Source organism: Phaethon aethereus, assembly GCF_964289735.1.
Source record: "Phaethon aethereus genome assembly, chromosome: 20".
Classification (NCBI taxonomy): Eukaryota; Metazoa; Chordata; class Aves; order Phaethontiformes; family Phaethontidae; genus Phaethon; species Phaethon aethereus.
The window spans coordinates 8,690,630-8,716,080 of record NC_138596.1 but is presented as its reverse complement, the minus strand read 5'-3'; the positions used below and the strand labels follow the sequence as shown (position 1 = coordinate 8,716,080).

The following is a 25,451-nucleotide window of genomic DNA, read 5'->3' as shown; positions in this document are numbered from 1 at the left end:
TTTCTTTGGATCAAGGTCCTCTGACAGCTGTTGACTGCTCTTGATTATGTGATTTTAGACTAACCATTGCACCAGTGTAGAGACTTGTGATCTTTCTCAGTGCCAGCCAGCATGGGTCTAGAGACAATGCAATTAAGTTTACATGGAGCTTGGATCAGAACATTTGTGGGAATATCTGCATTACACCCTGTGTTCCCTAAGTTCCCTATGCTACCCCATGTGTTTTCTTTGCATGAAGATGCTCTTTGAGCCAGATACAGCAAGAACTAGTCCTGTGAAGCTTATTGGCTATCTGCAGGCTTTGAATTTGGGAATTGCTGTTCCACTGTCTGTTCGATCTTGAACTGTGCCCACCATAAAATAAAGTGTGTTACAAGGGAACAAAGCAGATGGGGTAAAGAGCCTGAGTTAAGACACTTCTGCTGTTGATTGAACATGCCTACTTCAAGTAAGTATTTGTATTTACACATTGTCCTCTTCCTCTCATTTGATCTAGGTTATATGGTTGGATCCTGGAAATGGGATGTCAGTCCCATTCAGGGAGCATAAAGGAAGAAAGAGACTCTCCCAGTTGCTGCTGCTGTGACAGCGAGTGAGAGCAAGAGCAGGAAAATGTCGACAGTCACATCAGCAATCCAGGCTCCTCAGGGCCCTGTGAATCCACCGCCTCCGGAGGTCACTAATCCTAATAAGCCTGGCCGGAAGACCAACCAATTGCAATATATGCAAAATGTTGTGGTAAAGACTTTGTGGAAGCATCAGTTTGCTTGGCCTTTCTACCAACCTGTTGATGCAATTAAATTGAATTTGCCGGTACGTGTATCTCTTCTTCTGCTCATATTCTGTTCTTAGAAAGTTTTGTGTTAGTGATATCAGTTTTCTGATCACTGGATCAGAATGATTAGGTTGCGTTTGGGGATTTCCTTGAATGCTCTTAGACTCCGTGAATTAGAAGATGATGTCTTTCAGAGCTGGTCTCTGAAAGAGAAAACTGCTTCTCACTTAGTGAGGGAAGAGAAGAGCACACAGGCAAGCTGTCTGAGAGCAACTGAAGTGTAGCACTTCCTTTGTAGCTTACCTCTGTTTACTTCTATGTGTCTTCATCCCTTGTTGCACCTCTGTCCAATGTGAGAGAGTCTTTAAGCCCACGCTCTTCTGAGCGTTTGGCATTGGGCTCAATGTAACTTGTGTTTTCAATAGGCTCTCCTGGATTTGCCACTGACTTCAGTGTTGAGGAAGACAGGAGAAGCTAATTGGAGCTAGACATTTTCAAACGCTGTATGGAAGCAGAAATAACAGAACAGCTGCATTTACTCATCTGCCTCCTGTGACTGAGGATGTATACCCTGTCTTTATCAGACCACATTGTACAAGATATAGCCCAGTTATTCATAAATGACCAAAGTTTACTAGCTGCTTTCTTCCAGGGAACAGAGCCACTCACTCTTCATCTATTCAAAGGGGTCCTGTAGTTGTAAAAACTCAGCAGTGGAGGCATACCCCTACCCGCCTGCTTCACTTAAACATGGACACCACCACTCCCCCATCCACCGTGCTCTCTGCTCAGCTGGGCAGCCCATTGCAAATGAGCTCCGGCTGCTTTGAGTGAGAGGGTTGCGTGTAGGGTTTGAGGGAGCATGGATCTGGGATGTAAGGTCAGGAGAGCTCCAGTTACTGCAGGTTATAACCAAATTTTATGGCCTGGATCAGGAGCCTTCTGAACTCTATATGTTGTTGATGGGTACTATTTAAAGTGCTAGCCAAAAGAGTAAAACACTTAACACCAGTGTAGTATTTCTCTAGGTCTGTGCTCCTTTGTGTCGTCTTTTTGTGAATTTAGTCTCTCAGGCATTTTGAAGTAGTTTTGGGGCAGGTTACCAGAAAATTTAAAGGAGTCATCAGTTGGAAGAATAGTTGTTTTTCACGTGCAGCCAAAATCTGCACAAGCCCAGTAGCCAGCAGGACTGCCTTTTCTGCCTTAGCATGCCTTGCCTGGAAATAGTGGTGTCTTGGGTCGTGCTTAAGGGTTGGGCTCGGAGAGTGGCCAGTGGCTGTACAGGCTCGGAGAGTGGCCAGTGGCTGTACAGGGCTTCATGTGCACGTGCAGCGAGAGGGCTTGCTGCTCTTCTCCAGAATGAGAAAATTACAGCATATAACCTTGCATGCCTAGAGCGTCTCCGGACTAATCACAGCCTCTACAGATGCTTCAGACCAGCCCAGAGAGAAACTGGGTTAACCTGTGGAAGCCTTTTAAAGGCTGAAATGCCCGTAAAAGAGAGACTGAAACTTTTAGCATAGTCTTAGCCAGTGCTGACACTTACAAACTTATGTAAGTGCCAGAGGCAGTTTTTTAAAAAGGGAGGCAGAAATGCTGTTTCCCAAATTGCAGCCAGTCCACCATTAAACTGAACACCCTGCCAAAGCGAGTGCTGCCCCTGCTGCCCCCGACATCTGGTCCCACGCAAGCATGAAGCACATCGCTGCAGCGTTCATAGAATCATTAAGGTTGGAAAAGACCTCCGAGATCATCAAGTCCAACCGTCAACCCAACACCCATCGTGCCCACTAAACCATATCCCGAAGTGCCATGTTAATCTAGCTGTCAAGTGTGGCACCCTTCCACGCTGCGGCACAATCCAAAATGGCACCTACAGCCTCGTGAGGGGTATCAAGGCTGCAAACAGCTTCCAGAGAAAGCTGCTCAGAAAGCACTTTTTCTTCCACGTTACTCTTGGTGCCTTCCCAGTCCAACTGTATTTGTAAAAAGCTGGTAATGTCCCAGTAGCCATTTGTGTGTGTGTTTGAGCATGTATTGGTGGGAGTTGTGGAAGGTTGGTGGATGTGGAAGGAGTTCCTGTGCTTTTTCGTCAAGTTCAAAATAATGATAGACTAAAAGGCTACAAATTGGAAGATAAATGAAAGGTGGTATTTGCCATTTCCACAAAAACTTGGGGATGTGTTTTTTGGGAGGGGGAATGAGGAGAAAGCTGGGACTAGAGAGAGATGTGAACAACGTGCTCCGTGTATCAGGAGATGTAATGTCTTTCCTGTTTCTCCAACAGGATTATCACAAAATAATAAAAAACCCCATGGACATGGGGACGATCAAGAAGCGCCTGGAACATAACTATTACTGGAGTGCCAGTGAATGTATGCAGGATTTCAACACCATGTTTACAAATTGTTACATTTATAACAAGGTAAAGAGCCCAAACAAGCATTTAGCTGGGGCACTGCCTAGAAAAGACCCACCTACAACTGTTATGGTGGAGGTTTTGGACAGGGTCAGCTCTGCTGTGCTCCGGGCCCTCCTTGCAAGGATTTGAAATGCCACTAATTGCAACCACGTTACTTGAAATGCACAAAGCTGTCTTTGTGCTGTGTCTTTCTTCCCCCAGACTAGTTAAAATGGCAAGTGTGCCTTTTAATTATAGGTAGATTTCTGCTTTGGGGTTATGTAGCAAGTTTTTACTCCTTTTATTTCCAATTAGGAATTCTTTAAGGTGAGATAAAGTTTATGCAGTGCTTTGCAGGTGTTACGTGGGGTGTTAGTGCTGTGTGTTACACTGGCTGTGTAGCAGTAAATAGTATCTCTCAGCAGCAGAGAGCAGTTCAGGAAGTATAACTCTGTTCTCTGCCTGTGTCTCGTCCATACTTGCACACCTTTAGATTGCTGCTTATTATTTTGTGTTTGGCTGCTTTGCTGTTTTGTTAGGTTGTTGAAAGTGTATATTCTTTGTATTATGTTTTCTACAATGGTTTGTCGTCATTGACCCATACTGGAGAACAAGTTGAAATAAACAAATTAATTAGTTTGAGCCACAGAATATGTGTTTACACTCTTTGCTTGGACCTGCTGGCAAGCAGGGGAGGACAGCTCATCTGTTCCAGTTTGCTGCTTCCACACTGATGCACAGGATGCTAGTTATCACGCTCTTACTGGAAGTCCTGATAACTCTCTGAATGCAGCGTACTTAGAGGCAGTAATTATTGTACACTAGACCAGAATAGAAGAGCAGGAGGGTAGCATGCAAGGAGGGAGAAGAGCCAGTCCGTTTTTGTTGGAGCTTGGATACCGTCATTTATTTGAAGGGATTTTATCACTGGGGATTTCAAAACCTGATCTTGAACCTCTCTGCTTCTAATATGTGGATGATACAGCATGCGTTTCTATTCTTCTTTATGCAGCCCACAGATGACATTGTCCTAATGGCCCAAGCCCTGGAGAAGATATTTCTGCAGAAGGTGGCCCAGATGCCTCAGGAGGAAGTCGAGTTACTACCCCCAGTTCCTAAAGGCAAAGGTCGCAAGCCATCAGCAGGCACACAGAATGCAGGTATTAACCCGATCCAGTGACAGTAAATGTTATGAGCCTGACCCACATTCCAAGCTGCCTGGCTTTGCAAATGGTGAAGGGGCTCGGAAGGGAGCATGTAGTCCGATGGTTAAAGCAGTGGAGGAAAGTGCGAGATGTCTAGACAGTGTTCACCCAGTGTTTCAGGGCTTTGTCTGTCTTAAGGCCACGCTGCGTTTGTCGTACAGACATCATACCATCTGTGACTTACCCATCCACGCAGCATTTCAGTGAGGGAGGGAAATGCTGTTGCTTCCTGTATGCAAAGAAGAAACAAAGGCAAGAAGCAGCAAGGTAGTTAGATGTGCCAGTCTGCTGCTAGTAGCAGACCGTGGTGTGGAATGCCTTTATAGACCTGGGTTTATACAGCTCACCCAAGGTCCTGGCAGACGTCTGACACAACAGAGGCTTCTACTTAAATCTTGCCAATCCTCTAAATTGTGTGTAACATTTTTGTTTTGCGCACACGGTTGAAACAACATAGAATGAAGTTTGATCAACAGAAAGGATTTATTAAGCCTGTGCAAAAGGCTGTGTAGACCATTGCATATCAGTAGAAACTAAGTTCAGCTCAGCTTATGCAGAGTTGTTTTTAAATGGATTTAGGACTAAAACGTCTGTAAGCATGGTAAAACAGTTCATAAAGGAGCTTGTGTGGGCTGAATTAAACTGTTGGAAATTTTTTTTCTGTAAACAAGGTCTAATTGTTGCTCTGGCAAAGTCAACTGTTCCTCTTTGTTTTCCTACACCTCAGGTGCTAAATGGAGCTACAACTTCATCCAAGCTCAGATAAATTTGTGGTGATGTGTCTTTTCAGCATCCTTTGATAAAAGCTGCTATAAAAACATAGAGGAGTATTGCTGCTTTGGTTATTAGTTCCTAGATTTGTTCCCCTTAACTTTACACAAGTAGGCAGGTCTAGCATAAGAGTCATTTGCCTGGCTATGAGGAGACTTAGGCTCTACTCCCAGCTGTGTTTCTTTTGCTATATAACTTGGGGCAAATCTGAAGTGCTTTGGACTCTTGACTGTTTAGCTGGCAGTAGAGGAGTGGTTGCTACCATTTGTCATACATCGTAAAAACACTCCCAGACTGAGGTCTGTGCAGGACAGCAGTTGTCCAAAAGAGCCCTCTCCCTCCATTCCCTTTCCTTGAGCTCCTGCTCTTATGCTGAGCGCAGGGTAGCTCTGAGAGCATGAGGGGGGTGAAGACTGTCCCAGAGCAACACACAGCCGATGTGCAAAGCTTGAAGTATTTTGGTTGCATGTGGTTGACCTAAAGCTCATGGTCTGAGGACTTAGGCCAGTCATTTCTCATTTTTTGTTGACCCCTGGGTAACAGCACCAAGCAAATCGCACTGTGTCCTTTATGCTCTTCTGCATCCCTGGACTGGGAGCCTTTTGCCAAGCCCATGATTGCACAGTCCTGTGGCACTAGTGTCACTTTGTTCCCAGTGTCTTGTCAGCACTTGTAACCATCAATACATTGCAGTGCATTTTCACTTTGTCGTTTGAAAGGAGCGCAGCAAGCAGTGGCCGTGTCTTCCGTCTCCCCGCCGGCCCCGTTCCAGAACGTCCCTCCAGCTGTGTCTCAGACGCCCGTCATTGCTGCCACCCCTGTGCCAACCATCACTGCTAATGTCCCGCCTGTCACTGCCCCTCCCGCCGCTGCTCCCCCTCCGCCTGCTGCTCCGATAATGCCCGTGGTGCCTCCTACGCCACCAGTAGTCAAGGTAAATGGAGAACTCGACCCCTCCCTTTTCAGAAGGCAATATTGCTAAGCAGTGCTTTATTTTCATCCCCTCACTGCTGGTTATGTACATTCCTTCTCTTTGCATTTGACTGCTTGCCTCTCTGGTCATCATCGTCCCCTTGGGGTATGCTCAGACAAGTGCTTGCTGTTGAGTTTGAGAGGATTGGGGAAAGTTTTGCCAGTTTTACTGCACCCCAGCTAAGGTGATGTCACCTGTAATTGCCCCAACTCAGTTACAAGCTCTCATCTGACCATAGCCTTAGCCAGTGCTGATGCTCCATGAACCAGAAGGCTGTTTCCCCCATTTTGCACCATATAGCCCAAAGCATCTCTTCCTTCTGTAACTCGCCCCCTGGTTTTACTGGGCCTATTCCTTTAAGGTTTGTAGACTTCAGCACTAGGAATGTACCTTTCTGCCATAAACCAGTTCAAGACAAGCCTGTCACTCCAGTTGGAGGAGACTGGTGTTGCCTGCAGGTTTTGGGTGCATTAGTTCTGTCTTCTTTACTAAGGAATTTTCTGGGAGTTGCCATTGGTATTTTGCTATTTACTATGTTAATTTATGGGTAAATGAAAACATTGCTATAATAATGGGAATTTTCCTAGCCAGCTGTGTATTGCATTAAAAATGATGAAAGTATAGCTCAGAGAAAGCTACTCCCCCCCCCCACTGGGACATTAACTGCAACAGTATTGGTGTTCTCTGATGTGAGGTTGCATGGGCCAGCAGAGCCACAGAATTGTTTTGCTTATTTAACCCTATAGCTTGGGAATTACTAGAGAGATTGTAAGTCACATTTTACGGCAACTAAGCTGTCCTCCTCAGAAGCCTGTCTCATACTTGATTTTCTGTCCAAATAACTTGCTTCTGAGAATCAGTTTAATTTTAAAACTGAAGGATGAATCCAGAAGTGAGTTTTCCAAATACTTGCTGCAAAATTAATCCTGCTTGAGATTTACTTAAGATTTCCCTAAGGAACCTTTTCCCCTTTCTCTCTGTCCAGAGAAATAAATTCTTTTATAGGAGCATGAGAGCACTGACTGGACAGTCACAGCTGGAATTTATGTGAGATAGGTTTCATTTGCTTAAGGCAAAATCAGTAAATTCTTGCTCTTGTCCATAATAAGCAACCTACCCTAGCACACCGACTAAATACAAGGGAGTGAGGGCTCTTGGGTCTTTGGTGATTAATATGCTTTGGTTCAGAACTTATAGCCTGATCCTGCCACTGGGGACTCAGACATGTGGTTAAGTTACTGACACTTACTAAGTCACGATGCATCAGCTGAGCTGCAGTAATCGACTGGGCGCACTCCTTTCCCTTGGCAAACATGAGGTAAGAGTCCTTAGTTTAAATCTCAGTGAAATACATAGAGCTAACACATTTTGCATCATGTTTGGGGTTGGGTTGGAGATGTGCAAATGGCTGGTTACTGTGGCTCAGATGACATGTAGTAATACATCATGTTGTAGTCACTGAATTGTGTGTTGAAGCCTCTAGTCGCAAGTCCCGTTTATCCCAGTGAAGTAATTGTATTTTCTGTCAGAGGACAGGCAGATCTCAAAAATAAGGATGACTTGTGCTAGCTTTCTGCTAGCATACCATGAGAGCTGGGCACATACTCATGAAGTCTGTCCATCTGCTGTTTCAGAAAAAGGGAGTGAAGCGGAAAGCAGACACGACAACCCCCACCACCTCTGCGATCACTGCCAGCCGAAGCGAGTCACCCACACCCCTCTCAGACCCCAAGCAGGCCAAAATCATTGCTCGACGGGAGAGCGGCGGCCGGCCCATCAAACCACCAAAGAAAGACCTTGAAGATGGAGAGGTCCCCCAGCATGCAGGGAAGAAGGGCAAACTCTCTGAGCACCTCAAGTACTGTGACAGCATTCTCAAGGAGATGCTCTCGAAGAAGCATGCAGCCTATGCATGGCCCTTTTACAAGCCTGTTGATGCAGAGGCCTTGGAATTACATGACTATCATGATATTATCAAACACCCCATGGATCTCAGTACTGTTAAAGTATGTCCACATTTACCACCTCTTTTGCAGGGTGTTCACAGCCCTCTGGTTGCAGGGGGCTGGCTCCTTCTGGGGGAGGGGGAAGGGACAAGGGTGGAAAACTGAACCTGTTTGGATATCATCTGGATATTTTTATATTTTCTTTCATTCCCCTCTTCTTTTTTTCCCGTAACCTGGGACGTCTTTTTTTCTGCCCTGCAAAGTAGACTGTACAACGGCATCCTCTCCTCTTTGTGGATAGTCCAGCTATTTAAACTTGTGTCCTTGGGATTGTGTTGCACTCTGAGAAGAAGAGGTGCCATATCATAGGATTCGATTGATAGTATCCCATTTCCAGGAACTGCTGCCTGCCTACTTGTTGTCATGGTGTGGGGTCCAGATAGGCTTACGCTGAGCAATTCCAACTGGAATGTGATGATTGCCCGATACTTGAGAAGGGGAGGAAATACCATGATGCTTGTGCAGTTCAATCTTGGGTCTTCAAAAGCATAGCTTAGTCTGGTCCACTATTCAGGGTGTTTCTCTCAGTAGACTGGCAGGTTTCTCTGAATCCCTCCTAAATATCCATGGAGCAAAGCTGTGGGTTTTTTCTAGTTCTCATCTTCTGCTTGTCAGCTGGCCATTGGAATTGGTGTTGGTGGAGGTGAGACTTTCTTCCCTGTGCAGGAAAGTATATCTGCCAGCTTTCACTAGCATGCCAGAAGTGTTTTGCTGCCATCTGAGCCGACGTCTGGGATTGTCTGAATGCCCAGGTGACAAAAGTGCAGCTGTGTTCGTGATTCCTTTTGTGTTCCTTGGCAAATCCTACGTAGTACCTGAAAGTAGTATGTTGTGCTCTGATGAGCCATGCCATTCAGCCATGGTGGTGCAAGGGCTCTTACTACAGCTGCAGTATTTTTATGAGTATCTTAATTGCATTATTTGGTGGCGAGAGAATAGTTGTCATGGTCTGTGCATTGAGGATTAGACCAGAGTTACCAGTGTCTGAGTTTTTAAGTGTTGGTCCTGGGCAAGTTTCCCCATAGCTCTATGCAGCTCTGTGCCGTAGTTTTCCCACTCATAAAATGGAGATAATAATACTTAGCTGTCCTCACAACAGCCCTGTGAGGTAGGTTATCTGGAAGGCACTATCTAATTACTAATTACTATTATTGATTGGGTTTGTACAGAAAAGACTGTCTCTTGAGTTGGCAAAAGCATTGGAAGTGGGCTGTGGTGGAGCTAGGCTTGGAGACCATTCTCCTCCTGAGCTTGCAGTGCCCTTGCGTTGTTGTCAAAAAATGGTGCCAGCATGCAGTATTTTTGACTTGCAGTTAAACTGAGCTGTGTTGAAGGCCTGCAGCAATTTCCTGAGAGGAGAAGGGGAGGACAAGACAAAGGGTGAGTTGAGCTGCAGGCAAGAAGAGGGAGCCTGAAACACAGTGGTAAAAGCAGGAGAAAGGGATGGGTTGAACATGGTAGTCTGCAAAGCTGGAGCGCTGGTGTCTCTCTGTAATGTTCTGCTGACAGAGGAAGGTCCCGGTGTTTTCTTGGGTAAGTTTCCATTTTCCCTTGCTCTTGAGTTTGGATGAGGAAGGAGGAAGCTGCCCTCAGTTTTGGTACTGCAGTGCATTTGCCATCCTGCTGATTTTGGATGCTCAGTGCTGAAGGCCTACTTAATCCTTGTATGTTGTTTTAATTATATGACTTGCTGTCAAGGTCTGCTCACTTTGCATTGGAGTTGCTCTTCTCCATCAGCTTGGAGGTCCATCCACATGGCTTCAGTCATAGCCTAATGGATAATTCAGGTTGGTCAGGAGGCTTGCCTCCTGCTCAAAACAGGGTCACTTACACACTCTGGTCTGCTCCCTTCCAGGGGTCGCCACCTTCTCAGCTGAGTGGATCTAACCTTGCTCCTCTGATGCCAGTGAGTGCGTTGGGAGCAGGAACAGGTTGCAAATTAGGTTTTTGGTGTTCTTCTGTAAGTCAGATCAGAGTGATGAAGTGTTATTGATAGCCTTTTCTCTGCTAGTCTTGTGAACACAAGTCACTGGATGATCATGTCTTAGATGAACTCATTCAGTTACTGTATGGACTTTAGTGGGACTGCTTGTAAACCTAGTCCTTTCAGACCTGTTCTCAGCTCAGTCATATTCACTTGACTTCTGGAGATGCTGTGAGTCTCCTGCAGCCTGGTAGATCAAGCTCTAGCTGAATGCAGTAAGATTAGAGATGGAGAGAGTGAAATCCTGACTCTCTCAAAGCTGGTATTTCCATGTCTGGTTAGGTGGCTTTTTATTGCAAGGGATTCTGTGCTGTATTCTGCAAAATCTAGGTGCAAAACTGTGATTTCTTGGATTGGTGACTTCTTCACACTTAAATCTCTTTATAGTCCTAACTTTATTCTTTTAAAAAGTGTACACCTCTGACTGCACTTTCTCTGCAAGTGCAGGTGATACTGTACCTTACTAGTGTAGGATAGAAAACTCGAGACTAGTGTAGGACGGAAAACTGGTCTCCACTGGAGACCCATGGAGTCTTTTGCATGTAAAGACTGTGGATTTGTCTTTCCACGTGGTAGTGTTTTTCTTAATAAACTTGTTTGAAGTGCTGTCTGGTATTGTTTTTTTTATGGAGTGTTTTATCATCATTGCTCTTGGCCTTTAGATCGTAGAGTGACTTTTCTGAGATGCAGTCTATAATACATTAACTGCATGGGACAGAAATGTGCCATTTGCAGGCAGTATAATTCGCCAGTGTCAGGGGCTTTCTCTGTGGCTCTGAAAGGTTTTAGATTTAATTCTTCAAAAGCGACAACGGCTGTGGTAAAGCAGCGCAGCTAATGGCCTTCAAACTAATCTTGAAGGAATTCTGTGAGAAAGTAAAATGTAAGCCTTGCTGTAGCTATAATAGATTCCCCAATACCTGGTTGCTTGTCACTTTGGTTGTCTGGTTATATGAGGTTTGATTTTCTTCAGAGAATATCCTTCATGTCCAGGAGCATTTTTTTTCAGGCTGTGCATGCAGCAGAGGTGTGCTTCAGAAGGATTTGGAGATTGTTTTCTCTGTGTGTGTGTGGTGGAGGAGGCAGGTTGGCTGTTGTGACTGTGACTGTGCCTGTGAGAGGTGGAGGGGCTGTAGCTGAGCTTGTTGCAGCCAGGAGCAGAGGGATGTGCTGGAGTGCCCTGCTGGAGCAAGGACGGAGAGCGGGAAGAGCCGAAGGGACAAGATCAGTGAGCTCATCTCCACCTCAATTCTCAGTCGTCACAGAGGGGGAAAGAGCAGAACTGCTTGGAGTAGAGAGAGGAAAGGATGAAAGCATGGGGAGAGAGGGAGGCAGAGGCATGCGTTACGCTTTACAAACTACGAGTCAGCAGCCCTCATTCCCCGTTGTAGGTGAAACGCTTACTGTGAAGCTGTAGCAGCACTGTGCTTCTGCTGCCCTGTCCACAGGCAGACGGGGCCCACTTGCAGTATGTTCATGTCCCCCTCTCTGATGCTGGGGAGCTTCGGCATGGGGAAGCAGGGCGCTGTGCCTGTGATGGAGCTGGGTGGAACTGGAGCACCTCTTCCCTTGCTCCATCCTCTGGCTGCTAGGTCACAGGAGCAACGATGCGGATGTCTCTGCCCTTGGTTTACTCAGTCATGAACAAGCAACGTGAACAAGTCCTTGCTATGCAAGAGGATTTCTACAAGGTGTTTACTTTTGGAATAAAGTGCTACCTCCAGGGATCTAACTATGCTCACTAGTTAATTTTGTTGCAGTGAATTGCTGTGGTTTCGGAGCAGCTGCGTTTAGGGTCTTGAAAGTGAGGAGACATCCTTTGGGGGAATTTTTAAAGATTTCTTTAGTTGCACCTATTTGAGAGTACAAATGCAGCTTCACACAGCAGCTGCCCTTGTTGAGGCAGTTTCTGTAAGGTGCATTAGGCCCCCAGAAATCAGGCTGAGTCCTCATTAGCTGATAAGAATGGCATTTTCTCTGCTAAAATTGCTGGACCTGTGTGGCCCTGTCCCTCGTCAGCACTTGCCCTGATGCCATGCCCCAGGCACGTGCTTTGAGCACAGATTGATGTCCAGTTTAGTCTTGGAGAGGCAAAAATGGAAAGGTGACATGTTAAACATGTAAAAGGTTGCTGCAGAAAGGGAGGGAACAAAGTTTTCTCTGCATCCTCTCTGGGCAGGACAAGGCTTACCTTAGAGCACAAGACACATTAGACATTAAGAACAAATTTCTGAATGTTAAAGAATATTAAACGATTGAATTTATTACTGAGGGAAAAATGAGATTGCTCTGGTAAACTATTGCACAGGGCAGAGAATGGGCTAACTGGCCTCACAGCACCTCTGCCAGTCCTGCTTGTCTATGACTCCTGATTTGCAGTTGTAAATATAATAACTATTTTTAAGCAGATGGGTATCTCAAAGTGAATTTGTAACCAAAGATACTCCAGCCCCCCAATTTAAAGTCCTTTTTCTTTTGTTAAGTTAATTGTTTTTTACAAGAAAACAAAACAAAAATCCACAGATTAAAACTGCTGGGCTAGAAAACTGTTGGGTCGGATGAAAGCAAAGCCTCAGACACTGGAATGTATTTCATAGGCAGTAATCAGCCATTGAGTGTGCCAAACAAAGATAAGTGCATCAAAAAGGCCTTTCATGTAGTAAGACGTATTTTAAAATAAATGGGCCCTTTCATTTGAACGTGAGTTTTGCTTTGGAATTGGCCCGAGACGCTTTTCGAATAAGGCCAGCTCTCCTTCAGACAGGAGACGCACAAACCTATTTCCCTTTCTGTCTTTGTGCTGTGGCTCAGAGGCTTTCTTCTAGTTTATTCATTAAGAGAATGAGGTTTTGTGACAAAAGTTTGACAGATGTCTGGCTGCAGCATAGCAGGGAGTGAGGCTGCAGGCATGTCACTGCGTGCAGGTCCCTCTGACGCTGCATCCTTGGAGGTGAAGTTCTGTCCTACTCAGAACAGCAGCAGTTTTAGGAGTCAGTGCAGTGTTTCAAGATAGTTACAAGGTGTACCGTGTAGCTGTGAAATATCTGTAGCTTCCATTGAAAAAATGGGAATTTTGCTCGCGTTAAGGTTTCTAGTGTGGGTTCCCGACACTGAGCAGCCCTGCTTTCTGCTCAGATGGGGGACATCTCTTCCCCCATCACGTTTGCAGCCTGTCTTCACTGGGGGATACAGGTGTACAAGATGTGCAAAAGAGAGGCCTGCAAGCACTTGGAAAATAGATAATTTCTTTAAACCCAGGTCTTTTAAATGCAAATGGAATCTACTGTTACCTTCTTCCTTTCGGTAGGAGTAATTGGAGCTAAGGTTTTACATGTAGTAGTAATATATTCATAAAATCCATTAAGTTCTAGGAAATCTGTAAACTGTTCTCTAAACCCAAGTTATTCAGTCCCAAACAGCATGAGAAATGGATGAAAGTGGAAGCTGAAAAATAAGGGAAAGGAACAAGGTGCAAATATTTGGCTCCTGATACTTACCCTCACTACACTAGGAAATAACATTATGAATAGGTTCATAAAGGGTGAATTCTGTATCCATTCTCTATCAGTTAAACTTTTAAATCAAGAGTAGATGTAGTTCAACTGTAAATGCCTATTTTGCTGTAGGAATCGCTGAGCAAAATTCATGCCCTGTGTTAGCGGGAAGTCAGAGTTAGGTGGTCATGATCTCCTCTGCCCTTTCAGATTTATAGGGCAAATATACCCAAGCAGCACATAGAAATACATGCTTAAGGTAATCCTGTAATTATAGCTTGGTTGTTTGTTGACTCCTGCCCTTTTCACCCGTGATCCTTGTTTGCACTAGTTTCTGATCCAGCAAGCCCTCTTTCTAAATGACTCTATTTTCTAGTAGAATGTGGACCCTGACAGATTTATGTAGTACTACTTAGAAAAAGAAAAAGACCCAAATTTAGAATCTTGAAGTGTTTAAACTGTTACAGAGCAATATCAACTTATTTAGTTGCCTGGTCTTTGTTTGCTTGCTTGTTGTAAAAACCAGAAACTTTGAATGTTATTTAGGAACCAATAAGCCAGATTAAACTACTGTTCTCTTAGAAAAATGTGATTTTTGAGGCTGCTCTGAGCTGTCTCAAAGATGCACGTGTCTTCCGTGCAGTTGCTACAAACGCCTTTTGCTTATGGCTTTTTCTCCCCTTTCCCTTTGGCTTGTTTGTTTGCAGAAAAAAATGGACAGTCGGGAATACCAGGATGCACAAGGTTTTGCAGCAGATATTCGGTTAATGTTCTCTAATTGTTACAAGTACAATCCTCCAGACCACGAAGTGGTAGCGATGGCCAGGAAGCTCCAGGTAAAGGTGTTGGCAAATGAGTCTTCCAGAGTACACTTAGTTCAGCTACAAGGTGTCTATTCAGAGATCCAAGCATGGATCTGCTCTTGGCACCAACAAGGGAGAGTTAGTGATTCCTCCAGCCCTTGGAAAGAGCCATGTGCTCTGCTGCAGAACTGTTGAGCTCTTCACATAGCATGGCCCAACACCACGTTCTGCTCCTAAAATGTCGTAATCGTTGCTATATGAAGTAATGGGAGCATTTTCTTGGGCCTACAGAATATGTGTGCCCATCTGTACATTATTATTTACTTGTACAGCACCTCGTGTAGTGCAGTGAGACCGTGACCCATGGTGGGGTATCTGGTGTGTTTAAAAGGCCCAAATGTGGACTTGGTGGCTGAGGCTCCTTTTGTCACCAGTTTTTCCCCGGTTTTTGTAGGATGTCTTTGAGATGAGGTTCGCGAAGATGCCTGATGAGCCTGCGGAGGCCCCACCTCCCCCTCCACCAACAGCACCAGTGGTGAGCAAAAGCACAGAGAGCAGTCATAGCAGTGAGGAGAGCTCTTCTGACTCCGATAGCTCAGACTCAGAAGAAGAGAGAGCAACTCGGCTGGCAGAGCTCCAGGAGCAGGTATTGCAATGGCCAAGCTGTGTCTGTGCAGTGGAAAGGGCATAGCAGGAGGAAGGGTTTAATTTTGTTCTTAAAAAAAATCACATCTAGGCTGGGATGCAGCAAAGCAATCTCCCCTTCTGCCAGCTGAAGGGGAAGAACACTCAGCTGTGAAACAAGCGTGTGTTTGATGTAGTGTTAATTTTCTTAGAGATAGCCATTCTCTGCGCTGATGCTCTGCGCTTCCTTCTGTAATCCCAGAGTGTGGATGAAGGTAATACATGTAATACTAGGGATCTGGGGAGAACAGAGAGACCCATTTTGTGTGAGAGCTCAGGCATAACAAAATCTGTCACAAGTTTCCAGTGGGATATTGTCCTGCTGAACCCCATCTGTAGAAATGAGCTGTTTTGACTGTTGTGGTTGCAAACACTTAAGCTGTGGCCTTTCTTATTATGCAGATATACAGTGCCAGATGCTACAGTGCTTACATGTGCTACTGCAGTACAACAAAGCATTAATAAAATAGCTTATCTGGTGTCTCAAAGCAAGCTAGTAGGAGAGCCAAGAAGTGAACCCAGGATTCCAGAGGCCACGTTGTCAGCACTCGAGACAGAGCTATTAAACTTAATTTTTATTTGCCCCAATAAAACAAGAATGATGTTTTCATTTGAGTCAGCTTCTGCATACTTGCACTGCTTTTTTAAAAGAATTTCATACTGAGTAAAGTCTCCTGAGTTCAGTCACTGGACTGCTTGATCACTGACTTTGGGATATACTTATATGGTGGGATGTAGAGGTATGTGGAGGCATCAGTCATCTTGCCTTGAAGCCTGATTAATTTTTTCACTGTTCTCCCCCAGCTAAAGGCCGTGCATGAGCAGCTAGCAGCATTGTCACAAGCGCCAGTGAACAAACCAAAGAAAAAAAAAGAGAAAAAGGAAAAAGAGAAGAAAAAGAAAGATAAAGAGAAGGAAAAAGAAAAGCACAAAGTAAAAGCTGAGGAGGAGAAGAAACCCAAGGTGGCTCAACCACCAAAACAAACTCAACAGAAGAAAGCCCCAGCTAAGAAAGCAAACAGCACAACCACAGCTAGCAGGTAAGAGCCTGTCTTCTGCAAATTGCTTTAAGGGGTATGCCAAGAGCTTCCAGCCCAGTTCTACTGTCCCTCCTGTCCCTGTTCAATTCCTGGTGAAGCTTAGTTGTCAGAGTAGTTAATTTGCTGTTGAATAGTGTTCCCATTCCCAGACAACTCCATGGAGTCTTTCAGTTAGAGCTGGCGGTGAAACCATCGTATTTCCACTGTCCAACTCTTAGAATCCCTGCCTTACAGCTCTCAGATAAGGTTTTGCTTTTTGCCTTTTGTACAGCCAGCAAGAGTGTGCCATTTCATTGCTGCCCCCCTGCTGCTACATGGGCATGCCTCACAGGGCTAAAATCTAATAGGAGTAGAACAGTGGATGTCAGATTTCTGAATTTTTTTCTGAATCTTTTCAGAAGTTGTGATGCTTGTTCAAGCCATCTGGCTAGAAAGAAAGAGTTTATTGCTTCTATATACCTGTGAATGTTTCCATGCTTGCCAACCCCCCCAGGCAGCCCAAGAAAGGAGGCAAACAGGCATCTGCAACCTATGATTCAGACGAGGAGGAGGAAGGTCTGCCCATGACCTATGATGAGAAACGACAACTCAGCTTGGACATCAACCGCCTGCCCGGGGAGAAGCTAGGCAGGGTGGTGCACATCATCCAGTCACGGGAACCTTCCCTCAGAGACTCCAATCCTGACGAGATAGAAATAGATTTTGAAACATTGAAGCCCACAACTTTACGAGAACTGGAGAGATACGTGAAATCTTGTTTACAGAAAAAACAGAGGAAACCGTTTTGTAAGTTACCTCCTGGGGCACATGTTCCCTCACAAGCTCTTGGGCTCGGCTTTGGAGTCAGGGCATGTGTGTTGGGATTCTCTTATCCAGCTGTTGGGTATGTGATGACGGGGATTTTCTCCTAAGAAAATGTACAGAAACTTTCCACTTTTTCTGTTCTTTCTTCCCATGATGTCATGACATGGAGACCCGGAGGACTACTGTGTTCCTCTACAAGACTTGTGTGATACCTTTATTACTTATCTAGAATCTAGAAGGCACTACAAAGGTTTCAGTCTCACTGTGGTAGGTGTTACGTGCACACATCTGGAAGGATCAGTTTCTTATCCTGAATAGTTTAGCATCTAATTAGGAAGGAAACAAAAAGCGTGGTTGGGATCCAAAACACCAAGGGAGTAAGTAACTTGCACAAAGTTACCTGGGCAACCTGTGGATTCTGAGTGTAAGTGTCCCGAGTTGTATATTCACCCCAAAACTGCTCTTCCTAGGTGGCTTGATCACCATATTGCCCTCAGTCTCTTATCAGAGGATTAATGTTAATGCGGTGCTGAGTGTACGGTTCAGCATGGGACAGACTTTTTTCTGTGCCTCATCCACAGAGAGTGAATTGTTGCGGCCCCTTGAGACTTTAGCTCCAGCTGAATAGTAGTAGGGTCACTTAACCTGAAGTGGTCCTGGATCTGTCCATCTGCTTGTTGGTTAAGAGGGAGTTGTCCTGTTAAGAGTATAACACAATAGCTACTCACAACGCTTGCAGAGCACCTCCATTTCCTCACCACAGGACTTCCAGGTAGGCCTAAGCAAAGCTCAGACTTTGACCCTTTTTTTTTGCTTTTTAATACACTGCTTTGATTCCTGCCTCACCCCCTCCCCCCACCAAGTCCTTTACTGTTGGAATAGCCCAGGAAAAGATTTTTCCAGAGTGGATAGGAACAAGAGGCATCCTTCTGTTTTGGAACCAAAGCATAGAGTAATGCAGATGACCTCAGATGTCCGTTCATCCACTCCTCTGAGACTGGTACACCCTGGGCTGGCAGGCTGGCGTGCCTGAGCCCAGCCCGACTCTCCTGCTGTCGGCTGTATATTGCAGTGCTTAGTGTTCAGGGGTGCACCCTCTTAGGACTGTGCTTTCCAGTTTTCTTTTTTTACAATCATTGCTTTAAAACAGCGCACAGAACTGTAGGTATTGCCTTGCTGGATCGAGCAAAATATCTGGCCCCTGTTTTGTGCTTCTGATACTGGCCAACACCTGTGTTCAATTACTTCTTTGGAGGGATATTTCTTCTGCTCAGAAGTATGAATATTCTGGTACTTCTCATCATTTCCATCCAAACTGGTGCGGCTACGTTCTTCTTGTCTGCCAGCCTTTGCCTCAGTTGGTTTTTACTTTGTCCTTTTTGGTTTTATATTTAAAGCAACATAAAACACAGTAGTTTCTTGCGTGAAGTATCTTAAGTATTAATGGCAGATGCTTACTTCTGACAACCATTAATAGGACACTTTATTTTACAGGGCAGAAAACCCATGTAACAATTCTGTAATTACAAATGTGTAACTATTGACCATATAACTGGCTGGTAAGTAACCTGTAACTACAAGGTTATTACATGGATATTTCTATCTTCTAAAATACTTTCCGGAAGGTCTCTCTTAAAAAGTGCATGTTAAAGAATGATGGTGATTGGATGATCTAGACAACTTCATATGTTGTCCTCTATCTGGGATGTATAGTTGCTGTGTAGTCACTTGATCTTAGCAGTGTCACTGCAGAGTGGTTGCACAGATTTACATGCCCTGTAAAATAGTGATGTCCACTCTTTATTGCCTGCAACCATGCAGTTTCAGAAATTGTGCGTTCCTCCTCCACAGCTGCAAGTGGAAAAAAGCAAGCAGCAAAGTCAAAAGAAGAGTTAGCTCAGGAAAAGAAGAAAGAATTAGAAAAGCGGTTACAGGACGTCAGTGGGCAGCTAAACAACAACAAGAAACCTGCAAAGAAAGGTAATGGCATTGGTTTTACTGTGCTAACAATGCCCAAAATGCTCCTTGCTGAGGCAAAACTACTGCCGCCTTGTAGCCTTAGTTTTATCTCTGACAGTTATCCTAGCTGGTCACTAGTGTAGGATGTCGTGGTTTAACTCCAGCCGGCAACTAAGCCCCACGCAGCTGCTCGCTCAACCCCCCGCAGCAGGATGGGGGAGAGAATCAGAATGGTAAAAGTGAGAAAACTCGTAGATTGAGATAAAAGCGGTTTTAATAGGTGAAGCAAAAGCTGTGCACGCAAGCAAAACAAAACAAGGAATTCATTCATTACTTCCCTTTGTCAGGCGTTTAGGCTGGCGTTCAGCCATCTGCAGGAAAGCAGGGCTCCATCATGTGTAATGGTGACTTGGGAAGACAAACGCCGTCACTCTGAACGTCCCCTTCCAGACAGTTATGAATGAAGCCATGGAGGGTGAAGGCTGTGGGGAAACCTTCGCTAGTTCAGTTCTTTGCAAGTAATCACCTCGCTGCTTTCTTCCCCGCAGAGAAATCTGGCTCAGCTCCCTCCGGAGGCCCTTCCCGGCTCAGCAGCAGCAGCTCCTCCGAGTCTGGGAGCAGCAGCTCCAGCGGCTCCAGCTCGGACAGCAGCGATTCGGAATGAGTTACGGACACTTACACACAAAACACAAAATGGACATCACCCTCACCGATCATCTGCAGTGTTCCTTTCTCTCCTTAATATACTGCTCTTGTTCCACGGTGGTCAGGTTTTTTTCCTCTCTCTTTCTCTGACTTTTTTTAATTTTATTTTTTAATTCAGTGTTATAAAAGGTATCTTCCATTTTTTTGGGGGGCGCTCTTTTAATAGGTCAAAGATCTTTGCGTGTGCGTGTGTGTGTGACTAGACTTTATGACAAATAGTTCCCTTTGCATAAAGTCTCTAAAATACATTTTAACTGAAGAAGGTTGGTTGAAAATGGAAGAACTTTGAACTCTTAGCAGGAAATAAATAGAAAGTTCTGCAAGGTTTGTAGTACATTTCCCTTCTGCCCCTTCCCTCTCCCCAGAATGTTCCCTTTTAATAAGCCTGCCTGGCTCACACAAGGTAAAAAAATCTTTTTTTAAAGAATTCTCTGTAAAATGGTACTGTATCTGAAAGATGTTAGCTTTTGAACTAGTTGGTGTATTTGTTATTAGCACTAGTATTCTTAATCTTGAAGTCTACGGTGTGATGAAAATGTCAGATGCTATCATCTTTTTACATAAAAACAAAACAAAAAAATTCTCATGTACTGTGGATTGCTAACATGCTTTTTTTTTTTTTTTTAATTCTTAGTAGAGGCATAGGCACCTGTTCAGGAAGGTATTTAAGCATGAATTTAACTTTAAGCACACGAGTAATATCAGTGATTGCATTTCTTCTTTTTCCACTGAACATTTTAATTTTTCTTGGGGATACGTTGGGAAGAAGGGAGCAAGGGACACTCAAGTTTCTTGGGAATGTTATTTTTAACATCACATAGATAACTTCCAGGAAATGGACACTCTCTATGAAAGTTTTCTTTTAATTGAAAACAGTTTTTGGCTGAAAGGTCTCAGCTGGACCTCAGAGTGTGATGCCTGCAGAGTGACCAAGGCAAGTCATGTGCTCGTTATTAAACACATGCTTAAGTACTTTCTCCATGACAAACACCTTAGTCTGGGCTTAAAATAAAGGAGCACTTGAGCTCCAGCTGAGGCTGAGCTGGCAGGGGAATTGGAGAGGGATGTTGTGTGTGTTTGGGTTTGGTTTTTTTTTTTTTCCTTTTTTTCCCTTATCATTTCAGTAGTGAGCTCCTAGAAAGGGAATGCTACTTTCGTGTCATGCAGGGTGCAGGTTTTTCAGACACTGAAATGCTTACCTCAATAAAAAGAAAAAAGAGAGGAGGGAGAAAAAAAAAAAGATAATTTTCTTAATGTTTGCAATTTTTTGAGTCCAGCCTGATGTTTTGAACTGCACTACTGCAATACACTCTTTTCACTGCCCCTAATTTCATGTATATACAAGTACTTTATTTATTAAACACCATTGGTCCTTTAAAACTTAATAAAAACAAACAAACAAAAAATCTGCATTATGCAAACCAGCAGAAATGCAGACTTTTAATGTGGTTTGAACCAGATTAAAAAAAACCCAACCAAACAAAAAACAAACCAACAAAACCAACAACAAAACAGCAAATAAAAATGAGACTTTATTTAAATCCAATGGACTTTATACCTACAGGTGCTACAGTCCAGTCTATTGTGTGTCTGGTCCTCTGTCATGTTTGGTGTGTTCATTTTTGGTTTTGTTTTCTCTCCTCTTTATCTTTTCACCCCAGCCTCCTTTTTTCCTGTTTTGTACAGATTTTGGAGACATACAGGTAGACACAGTTTCTTGATGCAGCACATTATTATTTTCTCTGTAATATTTCCAGAGGTCTTTCCCCTCCCCTTTTTTGGTAGAACAATGTTTTTTTTTTTCTTTTATAATCCAATTTTAGGAAAACACCAGTTCTATAATTATATAAAACTTGTAATCTGAGGGGCAGAAATTTATTGTAAATTCTTAACTTTTTATTGTAAAGAAAAAATATACAGAGTTTAACAGAAAGTTATGCCTTTCCTTCTCCCAGCACCAACCCCTAAGGCTGCCTCTCTGCTGTGGGGTAGCCCTAAAATTCACCCTTCTGTGGTCTCTAATAATGGTTTGCCAGAGACCCCGTGGTGCAGATTGCACCAGCTTTTATTTTTCACGTAGGTGAACGGCCCTGGTGGGCTCCTCAGCCCCAGCACACAATTTTCATTGCATGCTCAGCCTCCCAGAGCTAGGACAGGAGATCGCGTGCTGGGATGCGTGGTGTCTGGGTGATGTCCCTTTGCTGGAAGGCTGGGTAAGCGCAGGGCCAGCCTGTGATTAGCACTCCATGGTTTGCACTTCTAACTGCATCCACGCTCAGCTGCCAGTCACTTAGTGCCCATCAGCTGAGGTTTTAGACACTAAAACGCTTGGACACATAGGAGATGATCTTAAAGGTCCTTTCCAACCTAGTGATTCTGTGATTCTGTGAGATGGGAATTATCAATAATTCTATTCTTGCATTTTGTCTTTAAAAATCTGTCTTTCAAAGAACAGCATTTCAGAGTGTTCAGATCTGTGTCTCATACAGCTGACGTGCCTCTGCCCATGTCTTATCTGTATAGTGACAAATAACACACTCTCCACAGTTTGCTGTAGAAAAGAATTCCCTTTTTTTTTTGCTAAGGGCGGAGAGCGCGATGCTGTGTTGCTGTGAGGCACTGAGTTCCTTCCGTAAGTTGCTGGGCACCCTTGGCTCATTTTGCAATCACTAGGGTGCTTGGCCTGTTGGCAGGAGGCTCTCAAGTCTTTGCAGATAGTTTCCCATAGTATTTGAAAGTGGATGAACTCGGGTATTCTGATTCTTACTGAAATGAATGATTTTGCTTTTCCATTAAAGATGGAGTTATTTTTAGTTCCTATATTTTTTTTTTTTAAATTCTGCCCTTAAAAAAATCTTCCCCTAGACAGATCCTTAGTAATATATTTTCAGAATTTACTATGAGGAAATGTAATATACACCTAATTAAAAGCTTGTTTGTTTTTTTTTTTTAATGGGGATGGGTTTCATCTGTTTCTCCTATTGTCTGAGACTTGTGTTACCAAAACCAACTAGTATTTTAATTAAAACAATTGCAGCCCATTCAATACCATGACAGCTTGGATAAACAAGATCCCAGTTTTGCCTGCTTGAAACCTTTTCCCTGTGTGTTTTAACCTGAGCTGTGCCATTGCTGCAATGTGGTGGTGGCTCCTGTGCAGAGAACAAACTGCAGCTGGTGTTGGAGGCAATGGCAGCCACTCTCGCCAGCATCACCGCCACGCAAAGCCCGGGAACCCGGCTCTGCAGCACGCCATCGTCCTCCGACAGCAGGGACACCCCCGTGGACCACGGCCAGGGTACAAGACATTCCTCTAGGATGCGTAGGTCTGTCCCACTGAAATCAGTGGAAGGGTTAGGGCCAAAGGGTTGGGGACCAAGCATGAGGTGATGGAAAGGGGCCAGGCTTGTGACTGTCCGCGGCGCTGGAGGAGGATCCCTATTGTAGTTGGCGAACCTGTCCTAGCTTGGGGATTTGCAAGGAAAACAAGCAACCAAAACCAACAAGGAAGATGAAGAACCACCTGCGTATCTTTGATATACCCATCTGCAACTTGGGCTACTCTTCAGTGGGAAACTTTGTTTTCATGGAAAGTAAGGTGTTCCCTATGAAATGGCTGTTCACAGGAGAAATCCATTTTGGCATGACCTTAATTTCAGGGAGGAAATTGGTGACTTTTCATTTCAAACTGTTGTTCTTACACTTTTTCATTTTCGTATTGTTTGTAGCACTCATTATCTCCCGACATGTCAGTAATGGTGCCTCTTGTATCTCCAGATCAGAGTGTCTCCGGGAAAGAAGAGATGTTTTCAGTCCATAGTAAGTAGCATAAGCAGCCCGTAATGAGTTGGAAACTGAAACAATAGAGCATTTATTTAACTGAGTTTGTATTGCATGACATGTCAGTACAGATGTCATGAAATAACTTTATAAATGATCAAACATACGACATTGGTAATAACATTTTTAAACTTAAGAATAAAAAAAGATTGAAATTTTTATGGTAGAATTTTTCTTGAACAAAGTTTAACTTTGTTTTCCAGGGGAAACTTCACTGAAATCAGTACGATTTCATATGTATGCATACACACAAATAGTTTTATTGAAACTGGGTTTTTTTCTGAGGAATTCCTGTTTTGAGAAAACAATATCTGACCAGACCTATTGTCAATCAACCAGCGTTACTGCACCTTTAAAAACTTCGTTAAACTTTATCGGATTGTAAAGTCAGCCTGTTTCTTGGCATACCATCAGATGCAGGCTCAGTGGGACCAGAGCGAGATCTGCATCCCTCGGGCTCAGGCCCCGAGCCATCTACTGAAGGAATCTGTTGGCGTACGACAGTTTTCTGCTAACCAAATGTCTCTACAGAAGCATTTCAGTTTTGTATTGCTGTGATTTTAAGCTTTCCTACCGACAGGGTTTGTAACTGTAGAACTGATATTTCAGGACTACATAGCTGTTGTTTGTGAGTGTGTGTATAATAGATGCACGCACCTCCCCACACACAAACACAAGCACGTGTGCGTGGATATACGCAAGGTAGTTACCCAGTGAGGTCTCTTTCCATGTTCTCTGTGTGGTAGAAGCAGACTGCAGTTACCTAATCTAGTTCTTTCTCTGTTTTGGGGACTCTTAGACCAGTTTTTAATTTTTTCCTTGTTTTGAAAGGAATGATGTTTTTTAAAAGTTGGGGTTGGAGCTAGGGGGAAGGGATTGGGGCATGATGAAGAAAAAACACAACCTTTTTAATACTGGATTTTAAAAAGACGTATTCTCCAACATGAGCAGTTACCACTAGGGCTAACTGTGGGCAGGCTCTGCACTGTTGAAGATAAATTTAGGGCGAGGATTCATAGCAGCATTATCTTGCTTGTAAAACAATGAAATGCATTTTTTAAAAAAAAATAAAGGGTATTTGCGTATCTTTTACAAAGTCATTTTTAAAAAGAAATAAACCACCAGCTAGGATTTGACACAGGCCACTTAGAACTTACCCCGATACTGGCATAACCAATCCAGGAGGATTCGTTGTATTTTTCTTTGGGTTTTTTTTTAATATTTAAAAACAAAAATGTTACTTTTCTGTATGATGTGCATGCAAATTTACCGTAACTCTTTTTCTTAAAACTTTTTAGTGCCATTTCTAGTATATTCCTGTAAATGTCAGTTACTGAAAAGAAATGAGTCAATGTAAGTAGTTTAGCTTGTTTATTGCAAATTGCTGGCCTCAAACACAACAGAATTAAAAAAGGAGTTAGAAAGTAATCTTTGATGTTACTGGTAATCATGGACCCTGGTCCTGGGGCATTTGTTTTGTTTTCATAATAAAAAGAAAAATTGTTTTGTGCGTGCAGCTTGATACTGTATTTTCCCCTCTCCCTCTCATCTCCTTTTTCAGGTGTTGCACTTGCTGCAGTGAAAACCTGTAGGGCTTTGATTGAGCCGCCAGTTGAGTAGCATTGCTAAGAGACAAACAGAAATACACTGGGAGAAATGCCACGAGCACTGAAATAATTTGAAAGTCATTTAGCAAGTCCAGCTCTTGGAGCCGATGGAGTGCCACAGCAATGGGGCAAACTGCCTTCAGAGCAGGGGGCAAGTCTGAGGTGCTGCCGGCTTGGCCTGGGCTTTCCGACTCACAGTTCAGTACCTGGCCTAGACGTGCTCAAAAAATACCTTTCTGTTGGGGAGGGAAACACTTAGGCTGCGGCAGTGCACCAGGACAGACAAGGCAGGACTCCCACTCTTCCTCGTAAGCCTACAATCTGAAGGGGTCTTAGTTAATGTGAAAATTGCATCGGATTGAGGTAAGTTCAGCTGAAAAAGAGGAGATGGAAATTTCGC

The 25,451-nt window shown here is 43.9% G+C and overlaps 1 protein-coding gene across 1 annotated transcript; it reads left to right on the top strand.

Annotated features, from left to right (window-relative positions):
* Positions 1-612: 612 nt before the first annotated feature.
* On the top strand, positions 613-21,780 carry BRD3 (bromodomain containing 3; the record flags this gene model as incomplete). Its single annotated transcript, XM_082009170.1, has 11 exons — positions 613-813; positions 3,063-3,200; positions 4,189-4,336; positions 5,872-6,086; positions 7,760-8,131; positions 14,317-14,445; positions 14,867-15,058; positions 15,901-16,136; positions 16,630-16,922; positions 18,792-18,920; positions 19,448-21,780. The coding sequence occupies 11 exons, from the start codon at positions 613-615 to the stop codon at positions 19,561-19,563; spliced, it is 2,169 nt and encodes a 722-aa protein (XP_081865296.1). The 3' UTR covers positions 19,564-21,780.
* Between the last annotated feature and the right edge of the window lie 3,671 nt (positions 21,781-25,451).